The sequence below is a fragment of the Poecilia latipinna genome, unplaced genomic scaffold, assembly GCF_001443285.1.
Source record: "Poecilia latipinna isolate Pla-1442-1.1 unplaced genomic scaffold, P_latipinna-1.0 Scaffold1045, whole genome shotgun sequence".
NCBI classification, from domain to species: domain Eukaryota; kingdom Metazoa; phylum Chordata; class Actinopteri; order Cyprinodontiformes; family Poeciliidae; genus Poecilia; species Poecilia latipinna.
The window spans coordinates 186,372-198,485 of record NW_015113661.1 but is presented as its reverse complement, the minus strand read 5'-3'; the positions used below and the strand labels follow the sequence as shown (position 1 = coordinate 198,485).

The window sequence follows — 12,114 nt, the reverse complement described above, 5'->3', positions numbered from 1 at the left end:
TACTATTTTTTCCTACCTTTTTTTATGACTTAAGAAAAGCAAAGAAAATGGAAAAAAAAATCCTGACACAAAGGATCATAATTCATGCATGAAAGGGTTAATTTACTTTTCATATGCATCTACCAGCAACTGGATTTAATTTGGGTGACTGATGTTTTAATTTTTGAGCTGATACTCATTAGATGATGCAAAGTATTGCAACATAGCTAATCCTTTTAGACGCAATACTTTACGTTAGAAAAAAAATCAAAGTACAATCAACAACGTTGTTAAACTAATCTGCATAAAACTGATACAAAAAGCCACAAGCATTTGATCTTTCGATACCACTTTTTGTTTTTCCAGTTGTCTAGCTCTTGATTTCTCATAAATCTTCAAAAAAGAACCTGCTATATTCTTGTGCTACAGAAGTTGAACTTCTCTTCCCCCCACATTTGAAATGTGTCAAGTGACTTTGCAGCCCCTTCTTTCCCATAGTGACATCTCTTAAGCAACGCAGAAACTCCGCTCTTCTGCAGCGCCGTGACTTGAGGTCATTTCGTTCAAAATGCTTACTAAATGTCAGAGGCGGTCAAGCGCCTCTCCAAGAACACAATCCGCCCTAAAAGCTGCTGCTGGCCACCTGTCCATCACATCAGCGCTTTCTCAGGTTATTGCTTATGACGTTTAACCCCTTCACGTCTTTTCATCAAGGCAAAATCACTGTCAGATGATATGATTGGCTATGATGGATAGCGGACACGTTTGTGATTGGATGAGACAGTGGACACAAACTTCCTTGAGGTGAGGTTATTCTCCGCTTGCTTCTTTGAACTTGAACAATATTTATAAAAAAATAATAATTCTAAGACATATTTGGAAGAAATCAGGAAATTTATTTTTAGCTTTTTAATATTTATAGAATTATTTATCTACCATAATTGAACGTTTTCTGATTATGTGCAAAAAAAAAAAAAAAAGTGAAATGTAGTATTTTTCACTTGATGCTAAATATAAAATAGCTGTTAGCTTTGGTAGTTGGAATGTTTGTAGTTTTAGTAAAGTCACTGGATGGAATCACTCTGACATAAGATGCAGAATCAACGCTCTGATAACCGTGAACAAAACAGCATCTATTAAGAGGCACATATGTACAAGTCTACCCCCCTTGCAGCTGGGTAAGGATCACGCCTGTGCCAATGCGATGGGAAATCCTAAAAGGCAGAGAAAATAACCCAAATAGCAAGTGTTTAAATATCAGGAGGGACAAACAGAGAAAGTACAATAGAAGCTGAGAAGCAGCCGCTCCGGAAGCATCTTTGCCCTGCAAATGGTTTTCCAGGCGCTGAAACAGTGCTGCCAAATGAAATGCTGTCTGTTTACATACTGTACAAGTGCAAAAGTTAGCAGTTGACACAGGCAGCAAAGTGTGATTCTGCCCCTGCTCGGAAAGTCACAGTTCATATTGCACCAGACCAAGTGTGAGGGTCTCGTTCAGAAGAAGGGAAAAAAAAAAAAAAAAACAATGACGCGGACATCCTGACTGTCATCTGCTGTAGTTTTTTTTTTTTTACAAACAGATTACCTCTCTCTGTTGAACTTGAGGGAATGGAGGACTGCTGGTCTTTTCTGCCTCAGGTTCCACAAGTGGACGCTGTCATCGGCCAAAGCACTCACCAGCGCTCCCTGTTACACCAGAGATAAAGTTTTGTTTTATTTTAACTTTTCAAAAAATAAAGTCCAATATTCAGAAATACATGAGGTTAAAACAGAATTTTTCATAAACACGTCCTCAGACTGCATTCCCTCCCGCCCGAGAACATTAATCACATTCCCAGGCAGTTTGCTCCCAGGTAACGCTGATGATTCATAAGATGTATAAAAGTGTATGCGTGCATGTAGGAGGAACTAAAAATCATCTCCATCTCCCCGGAGGATTTGTTTGAGCTGCTGAGTCACAATCACACAGACGCAGAATCACAAGCGCGCGCACGCACGCACGCAGACAAAACACACACGACTGAGCATGAAATGCTGCTTTCACCAAATACGTTTCAAAACATAATCAAGGTGGTTTTATTAAGTGACTCAGAACGGCCTGGAGGTAATCCAGACCACGGGCATGTTTAAGACTGCCCGATTCCCTCAGAGCTCGCCGATATTTGTGTCTGTCTTATTGTTTTATAATAATATATAGATATAATTTTGAATTTAGTTTGAGCCATTGCAAAGCAAGGTATTGGTTGAGCTGGTAAAAGTAAAAAAAAGAATAAAAACTTTCTTCAAAAGATGTGATTTTTAATTTTTCAAAAATGCTTCTTTAAATGAAAACAGACGATAAGCACATTAATATTAATGTTTTTAATGTCATCTGAGAGCGTTATTTTTTTTATTTTTATTTATTTAATTTTAAATCAGGGTTATTCATAAGCATACTAAATATACATTCAATGTACATTCCTTACTCCTAATGTCTTTCTTTTGAATTATATCACACACACATTACTTTCCTAATTACTCCTTTAGCATAAATAAATATTTTGCATTAAGAAATATTTTCGAACAGAATTTAATTCTGGTCAAAATAGAGAAACAGGAATTGGATAAATCCGGCAGATAATGAACTTACAAGAAACAGATTCAAAAATGGACCACAAATCTCTGATCACAAAACATTGGGATTGGATTTATTCAAAACCTTTCTAGTCAAAAACACAAAAGGTGTTCTCAACACCTTTTGTGTTTTTCATCCATCCACACCTGTACAATACATCGACAAGCAACTTGGACTCTTCCAAAGGACTCTTCAGGCTGCGCCACAGCAAAGCTGCAACCATCTGGCATCTGAGGCATAAAAATTGAAATGGGACCCACCTCATTGATGAGAAACTGGAGCTGGATGACGGCCGCGCCGCTCTCATGCTGACAGTAGCATTCGACCCCCGGACGACCAAACCTGGAGAATCTCAGTCAAGAACTATAGCTCTGCAGATGTGCGAGTTTGAACAGGAAGGCTTTAAAGTAAGCAAACCACTTTTATTTACTTCTGATTGTAGCTTCACGAAATGTATACACAGATAAGGATGTTACTATGCTGATCTGCCTCTCCTTTCACATGTAAGAATAAATTGGCAAACAGTCTCAGCCATCTTTGTATAGAGTCAAGTTGTTACAAGTGTCAGAAGAAAAGTAAGAAAACCCTGATCTAACAGACGAGTTTACTGAAACGTTCAGCCCCTTTGAGCTGTACAATTAGTCTGCAAAATATTTTGCAGACTGTCAAGACGAAAGCAAAACTCCTTGGAAGACGCATCCATTGCTACATCTGGTTTAAAATACAATTTAATGGAAAGAAAATCTGGCATGGCAACGTGGCAATTACATTGACAGAACCATGAATTCTCCTCTCAAGCAGAAAATCCTGAAGGAGAATGCTGAACAGTTCATGTCCTTAGAATTCAAAACACTTTCAATAAATGTTCTTCAGTTTGGTTCAAGAAACTGAAAGAAGCAAGTAACAGAAAAAAAATAATAATTAATCTGCACTCATAAACATAGAAATTCAGAAAGGCATTGAGTTGCGTTGGAAGCATAAATTCACAGCATAATAAGGTGACCTGGTCACTTTATTGTGGACTACCATATTCAGTCAACTTGTGACGAAAACAAAAGAAACTTCCAAAACACCATCAGGCAGACATTCATATGTATATATGTACACATGGAAACTGAATCAGGACTTTATGCAGAGAATACGAAAAATGATCCCAGAGAGAAAATTGAAGTGAGAGTACAAATGCAATTGGAAGAACTCTTATGACAGCTACAGAGAAAGGACAGAGCATAAGGGAGGAACTGAATTTCAGAAGTAAACAGAAGAAAAGATAAACAGGAGGAGACTGACAGAGAATAAGGGGTTTCACTGTTCAAGGAAGATGAATGAGTAACCTTACTGATTATATCCATTCATTCTCCCCAAGAACGTCAGCTGGGGATGGCAATTTATCACGAAGGGAACATGGAGGTGTGACCATCTTAGAGTCAACAACACTACTGTTCATCAAACATGTGCATGCACTGATGGAAGTCATTTTATTTGGAGTCAGCAAAACCACCAAGCTGCATGTACCTGTAGACACGAAGAAATTTAACAACCATAATTTGAACACCTTCTTTAAATCAACAAGCATACAGCAAGAGAATACAACAAGGTTCCCCCACCTAAAAGTCTCAGCAAGATATTAGAGGGAAAGGAGCTTCTCACCTTCCTCATATCTGCTTCTAGACTCTTCAGGTGAATTATATGCCATGTTATTTTATCCTAAAGAGGCAATCCGAGGATTAAATCTGACCACCGAGGATCCCTTGACCAGAGAAAATATCCACCAGCTTTAGTGGATTTAAGCCAATAAGCCTCTAGGGGGAGTGAAGACACTTGAACCGCAAGGCCAGGAGGGTGCAACCAAGTCAGTAACAATCGAATCTTCCACCAAGTCATGTGGACAGCTTAGATTAAAAAGCATGAAGATTATTTGGCCTGTTTAACCCTCAATGAACCTCTGAGAGCCAAATCTGTCCCAGAGAATGCAGAAGGTACTCAAGAGTATGAAGAGATTTTATTAAAATACAAATCAAGTTTCTTCAGAGTCCAGATGAGAGTGATGGGGTAAAGTGAAGCATGAAAGATTGTTTGAGAAAATTAACTCTTTTTTTTTTTTTGGTGCAGAGTAAATTTTATAAACAACCCATATACAAGGACTGCGTTTGATCAAATAGAAATACATAAGATGGTATTATAACCAAGTGTAATTATCACAGCTTCACAAAATGTTTATACAAAATGTATACAGTCTTAAATCATGGCATTGCTTGTATTTAAAAAGAAAAATACTTGTTCCATTTTTACTAAGATAACACATATTACCATCATAACTAGTGTGTTATATACCCAAGGTTTTCAAACTGTGACAAAAGCAACAGCTGTGGTAGCTGGGAGATATTGGGCGATAAAGATGAGTCATTTAAGCTTACATTTTAAAAGCTCCCAGTTTAAACTGAAGCGGAAAACGGTGAAAACCACGGGGTATTAAACGTTAGAAGTAGTGAGCTTTTAGGACAGCTGAAGCCCTGTGACCAGGGATCAAACTGTTTCTACAAGCTGAAATTACACTGATTAACATCTAGTGCTGGTAAGATTATCGGGCGCTGTTATTTTTGTTTTTTATAACAACGATAATGATAATAGTAGGAAAAGTCAAAAAGGTTGTATGACTCACAAAGTCAGAAAAACAAGCAGGTCTCCCTGCAGATCTGTGTAAATCTTTCACAAATCGTCCTCTGCTCAGAACCCATCCTTCATTTCTGCACAGAACGTTGATGGGCATAAATGCAGCAGCACAGCAAGGTGTTAGGCACAATGCTTTGGACCCAACAACGGTGCAAACCAGCCAACTCGGAGTGAGTTAATTGAAAGCTCTGTCCTAATGTTGCCTGGCAACCAAATCTTCCAGGGGCTCAGAAAGAGAGAGGAAAGGATTTAAGGTTGTGCTTTTTAAACTGCTCATTTCGCCTTCTATTTGAAGAGAGCCAGCCGTCCGACAACTCCATTATCATAGCACACAGACACACACACACAGTGACCCAGACGGCACTTAAAAACATCTGGGAAATGTATTAACAATGTCTATGCATTTTGTGCGCCTTTAAATGGGAGATAATTCAAAGATCATAAGTCATGGGGTTGGTGTAATGATCAAGGTAAACACAGGAATCATATAAATCGCAATGAAGTCAATATTATTAAACAACACTTTTGCTTTATTTTTAAAAAGGAAATATATACTTCCTTCTAAATGCTGTGTTACAAGATATTATGTTTTCCCTCAGGCAAGACGTTTACTACAATTTTCCATGGACAGGCTGGATGCGAAGAAACATTTTGTTGTGCACATTATTTTAATTTAACATTACTAATGTTTGACACTGTTGAACAAAAGTCGTTTTAACTACCTTGTAAGAAATTGTGGTAATCATAAACATTCTCTGTCCACAGCAGACGATAAATAAGTGCAACAATGAATCAATCCAAATGAAGACCAGTGGTAAAAAGATTTGAAACCTGGCAGATTTTGACCTCAAGTGTACACTTAAATCAATCAATTCAATTTATTCTAGTAACTAACAATCAATGCTATTTTAGGAGCAGCCATCTTCATTTTAAAATAAAAACAGTTAACCCCACGAAGCCAATGTATAATTTTTCACAAATCTCCAACTTGAAGCCCAGTTAAAATAATAAGCAGCATGTGTTTAATGTCTATTAGTGATACTCGAATGCATTTCAGCCTAAAACATTCTGTCCCTTACTGAATTAAAAAAAAAAAAAAAAAACACCCAGCACTTTCCAAGAAAAGATCACCGACATCTCAGCTGTCCATATTTTTCCGCCGTTTTAACAAACATGACCTAAAGTTCCTCTGATGTGCCCCCCCCTCAATCAACGTGGGCCAGGCCTCGCAGGAGATGCTGCTGACAGGAGCATTCCTCATTCCTTTTAAGCCGAGTGAGGTCTCTATGCCGGTCCACATCCTCTCCCCACACTGCACCAACTCTATAAGTAGACAGACTGGCCGCGGGCAGCGATGGCAACAAGACAAGAGTACAGGAAGACAGAGAGTGAAAGCAGAAAGTGGGTCAGCTTCGTGTCCCGTCAAATCCAATGAAAATTTCTGGAGCTTTTCTAGAAGTCAGAGTTGACTGAATTCACTTTCATATTGCTCCATTTCTGTCCCAGCCACAGGCCTATTTCCTTATAAACAAAAGGTAAATCGCTGGGTATTTGGCTAAGTGATGCGGCTGGAGAACACTGGAAAATTATAAAAGGTTTTTTTTTTTTTTATACTGAGGGATACTAAAGGTGTAGCTGAAAATAGATGAGATAGACACCAGAGGAGGGGCTTTCAGCTTTTCTCCACAATTTTTTTTTTATTTTCTTTTTTATTTTACTTGAAAAGATATCTACCTGGTTCAAAAGAGAAAAAGAAAATATGCACACCCTTTCTAAAATACTGTATGTTCAAAATTTCTTCCGACACAGAAGGGTCAGAAAATGTCAAAGTGATGCAAGCCAGAAAAGAATGAATGACGAGAATATTTAGAAAGAAAAAGAGGAAAAGCAATAGGACGGAGGGTGAGAGAGAAAGCGCCAGAGCGAGCAAGCCTGGGAGCATTGAGTTGCTATGACGTCGGGCCTGAAGTGACGTAAAAGCTAGCCACTCATACATCACTCTGGCAGGGAGGGGGTTGGGACCAGATCAGAGTCTGATCTGCAATGGGCTCAGAGGAAGGAATCAGGCTACTGAAGTTAGGAGGCAGAAAACGGAATAAAGTGATTGGGAAAAAAAAAGAAAAAAAAAACTGAAATAGGAAAGGGAATTAGCCTGAGAAGGACCAGAGCAGGACAAGGTTAAAACAGGGTTAAATTCACAACCCGTTTAAATTATGAAAACGGAAGCTTAGCTGTTTGTTCCCACAGTACAAATCTTCCACGATGCTGCAGCCTACCTTGACCTCAGACTATCGAACCGTCGTCTGTCACCCGTCTCTCAGCCAGATCTGATTTAGAGGTTGCTGAGAGCCGATTTCCTCCACACAATTGATCCTGTAATGATCTAAGTCAGTTACTAAGATACATACTTCTCCTAAAAAAAAAATAAATAAATAAAGCGAACTTTGGGTTTCTTTACGAGAACAAAGTAGAAGATTTTCTCCTCACCTTGTCAACAATTGTGCAAATTTAGCAATTGTCTTCTTATTTTGAAAAAGTCAACATTGCAATGGTCACTACATGCCCTCTGGGGAGAGATGAGGGAGGGATTGGTGGGTTTTGTTGCACCTATACTTCTTCTGTTTGTTAATTTAAATGAAAAGATCTTCAAATATAATTGCTTTGAATCATTATGTTATGGTAAGCCACAAAATCGCACACACAGTTTATAGGATTACATAATGCAAAGAAATCAACTGTGAGGCAGGAATCTTAACTCTTCAGGTTTAATGTCTTAAGACACCAAACTTGACAAAAGTTAATGAAGCATATAATAAATTTCTCATGTGTTGGTAAGTTGTGTTAGGCCAGGTAGGAGTAGTCAACATGAAAGGTAATAGAAAATTGTCTTTGTTGGAATTAGATGACAAAGCTCTGACTTGATGTAATCAGAGCTCTATAAATACAGAAAATCCATAAATACATAAAAAAAGACTCTCTTAGGTTATTAAAAGATTATTATAAACCTTCAAATGATTAGTCTCAGTGGATTGCAGTTTTTAAATTCAAGATTTTAAAGGATAAAAAAAAAAAACTAATCTTGAGAACAGACATCTGGGGTATAATTTAACTCAATTCCCCACCTCACCATCTGTGTCGCCAGTTTCCCCTGACTTCAAAATGAGCATAAGTAGGATCAGCGGGTCAGTGTTTGCCTGAGGAACTCAACCTTCTCCCGTCAAGTTGTTTTTTGTTTTTTGTTTCTAAAGATCACAACCTCTTCGTGGAGAATTAAGTACAGCAGTTTCAAGGCGTGTTTTGTGCATACGTTACATTTATAAATGAGACCCCTGAACCGATGTTCTAAAACTTTTTTTTTTTTTTTTTTTCCATTTTGAAACAGCCATTTATTAAGTAAGTTTGGAAATTGATCAATAACGCTGCCATCAGTATTGGGTTTCTCTGGAAGAAAAATCAGTGCAAGGATCAGAAACGACAGAAGAAAATGGTCTTCTAATCTGTTAGAGCTAGGTGTGCTAACCTTAGCTTGAACATTTACGATGGCAAATGTGAAGATTCGGTTTCAACTTTTTAAAACAATATTTCTGACCTTTGCCAGTTTTATTACAATCGTCCCTGTAAGTTCGCGCAGCAATGTTCTTTGTTGTTGACTGATCAATTTTAAAGTTTTCCTCTAGGGGACATTCCATCAGTTTTTATTCTGAACCTGAGATGCAACAGAAAAATCTGGAAATGATCATAACCCAAGCAAAAAAAATATAAGACTTCAGGGAGGTTTTCAATTGTCGCTTAGCAACAACAGTAGCAATGACTCCCATCCCGCAAAGGCCGCAAGCTAAATCAGCTCTGCTCACATAGGTCTTCACCCATTGAGCTTAAGAGATTTACACATTGTAGCACTTTAGGGCCCCCTATGACTTATTTGTGTTAATTTGTTTTCCTTTCCCCTCATCTGCCAGAGCATTCAAGCAGCCCATGATACATCAATGACAGGAAGAGCCTGGAGAAGCTATGAAAACCCAGCTCCCTCATGAGTTTCATAGTCATAAGCTGAAAAAAAAAAAAAGAAAGCATCCACAAATCTTCTCCTGCAATCAAACCGAAATACAAGTAACACACTAATGCCATGTTTAGGCCCGATCACAAAGGCTACACTGCAAAAAGATAAAGACCCAGAGATGGGAAAACTGGTGATTAATTTGTTTAACACATCCCTTATATAAATAATCCCCCTCGACACATTTGATTTATTATGCCTGCAAACAATTAAACTGCTTGGGAGCCACTAAACAATGGTCACTGCTTCAGCTTGCACGCACTTACCTTGGAAAGCACTTTGTGCACACACGTACACGTTTCCAACTTCTACATCTATTATGGTCCCTGCTCCAAAGACTCATCTACATGAGATTCTTGACAATAGCTATTTGCTGAGGTACACAGTTCAACATTGCAGCAATCCTCAGATAAAAAGAGAGATGTGGTTTCATAGCTGGCAGAGAGATCATATTTTTTTTTTTTTCTGGGGGTTTGTTTGTTGTTTTTTTTTGTTTTTTTATGTCCACACTATAAATTAACACAGAAGACATCCAACTATGAAAGAACACATAGAATATTTTGTATGTTTCATATTTAAGATTCTTCAAAGCAGCCATCTCTTTCTTCAACCACCTTGAAAACATTTGGCATTCTCTTAGTCGGCTTCATGAGGTAGTTCCCTGGGATGATTTTTAATTAACCCATTAATTACCTTGTCAAGAGTTAATTTCTGGAGGGTCTTGCCTTCTTAATATGTTTGAAACCATCAGCTGGTCGGTTGTGCACAACTAGGGCAGGTTCAAAGGTCTATACTGCAAGTAATCATATTTGACTAAAGTTGTAATTCATAATATTGCACCAGCCACTTGCCTAAAGAAAGCAAAATGATTGTTCATTGTTCATTTCAGACATGAATGTCAATAAATGCTTAGAGGTTTGGGACCTTAAAGAGTACTGTAAAGTTTAGTTACAAAGAACATCAAGTGCAATTATGAAACTGACCCATGGTGAGGCAAAAAATAAAGAATAAAAAAAACAGTTAAGCAAATAATTTTGATATGTTTCATTCCTGCAGGAAAGCATGGAGGAGGACGTGTGATGATTTGGAGGATTTATTCCTAATTTAAGGCACACTGTACTACCACGGCTAATACACTACAGGTAAAAACGGGCCTAATTCACCCTCTCATCTGAATAGTTAATGTTGAGGCAAACTCCTGTTATGTAAAACTTCTGATGTACGTGTCCCTGTGTCACTTTTGTGACTGAGCGCCTGGCAAATTCTTGTACTTTCTCCTTGAAGCTGATTGGCTGGAAGGGGTTTAAAAGGAACAGGCTCCACCCACCAGGTAAGTGAGGGACTTCAGATGAGGATCTTGGCACAGAACAAAAGTGTTGAAATCGGGTTGGAAATTCAATGGTTCTGGAAATTAAAGGCTGGAAAGAGCATGAGGAGATGGAGAAGTGCAGGGAGAGGTGGAGGGGTGGAGGGGGGGATGGAGAAGGATGCTGGAGGGGATGAAGGGGTACAAATTCTGAGCAAAATAAATGTTGAGTCAGCTGAACAGCTCGCGGCCGACCCTTACAGTGAAGGCATGCAAAGCATAAGAAAGAGTAGAAGAAATTTTGAAAAAAGGCAGCATGAGGTGAAAATAGAAAGAGACAGAAGCAGAGGGTGGGAGGGGCTGTCAGGAAGGAAAAGCAAGTGAAAGGAATTTTAAGATGAGGAGACACTACATAAAGCAAAAGAGACACACACAACTAACAATAGCTGTGCATGAGATCGGAAACTTTTATTCTTTGTGCCAAATATAAGATATAAACCTTGTCTGCAATGGAAATCAGTTGGTCTGTAATTCTAGCAATATCAAGCCAATTAAATGTTTTACGGTACAAAAAACGAATAAAGCTCAACATGACATAACAGAATATCACTACTTGATAATTTAATTACATCACATCTACAGTTGTCAAGATTTTGTTTCGATTGACACAGCATGTTCCAGTACAACAGTAATAATTGAAAAAAATCTAACCGAGAAAACAACAACATGATATTTACAGGCCAGCAAGTGGTGAACAAATATACATACTAAATGTTGACTGTTCAAAAAAACGTTTGCTTTTGGTTTATTTTTAGCATTTAAATCCTTGGACCAATGAAACCATGACAGCATCAGGTTTTCAAAAAGAGAGCAAAAGAGTCTCGGCAACTACAGGACTAGTTTAGAAAAAAAATAAAATACTTGCGTGTTGTCTTTGGTTCTGAAATCTAATTTAAATACTAAAGACCCAACTCAAATTAAACGATATTCAAGGCTTTTAATTCTCACTTGATTAGAGTTAAATCAAGGCAGAGAGGCTGATGCTCAGGGAAAAAGGGCTCAGGCCTCAAGGTGGAGGTGGCTTTTTCGCAGGCAGAAAGTAAATGAGACTGAGGCAGAGCAGTCCCAGCCCTGGGGACGGCACCTGAAAGAAAGACGTCCAAGCCTCTGGGCCAAGACCGTGTCTCCACTGGATTTTTTTTTTTTTTTGTCAGTCTTGCTCTGAGAAGGAATTCAGTACAGACAGTTGTCGGCCCTACGCGAAAAGCACGTACGGTTTTCCGTCAGTGAGAGTCAGAACCGCTGATCTTTATTGTATTATCGTTTGACAGGAATAATGAGCATAGGAACGTTTAGGGTAATTTAAGAAAGCGGTGTGGGCTGCGGTTAACATCCAGCCTAGTTGCCATAATTTTTTAATCCCCCCCCCCCCCCCCAAACTCTCAAAATTAAAATTGAACACTTTTTTTTTTTTTTTAGTATATA

General features: G+C 38.4%; 1 protein-coding gene across 1 annotated transcript in view; it reads right to left on the bottom strand.

Annotated features, from left to right (window-relative positions):
• LOC106959114 (syntaxin-binding protein 5-like) overlaps positions 1-12,114 on the bottom strand; it is a 63,652-nt gene that overhangs the window by 21,516 nt on the left and 30,022 nt on the right. The window contains exons 3-4 of the mRNA XM_015051455.1: positions 2,854-2,935; positions 1,565-1,665 (exon numbers count right to left, since the gene is read on the bottom strand). Coding sequence (XP_014906941.1) covers positions 1,565-1,665; positions 2,854-2,935 — 183 coding nt within the window. The remainder of the gene's footprint in view (positions 1-1,564; positions 1,666-2,853; positions 2,936-12,114) is intronic.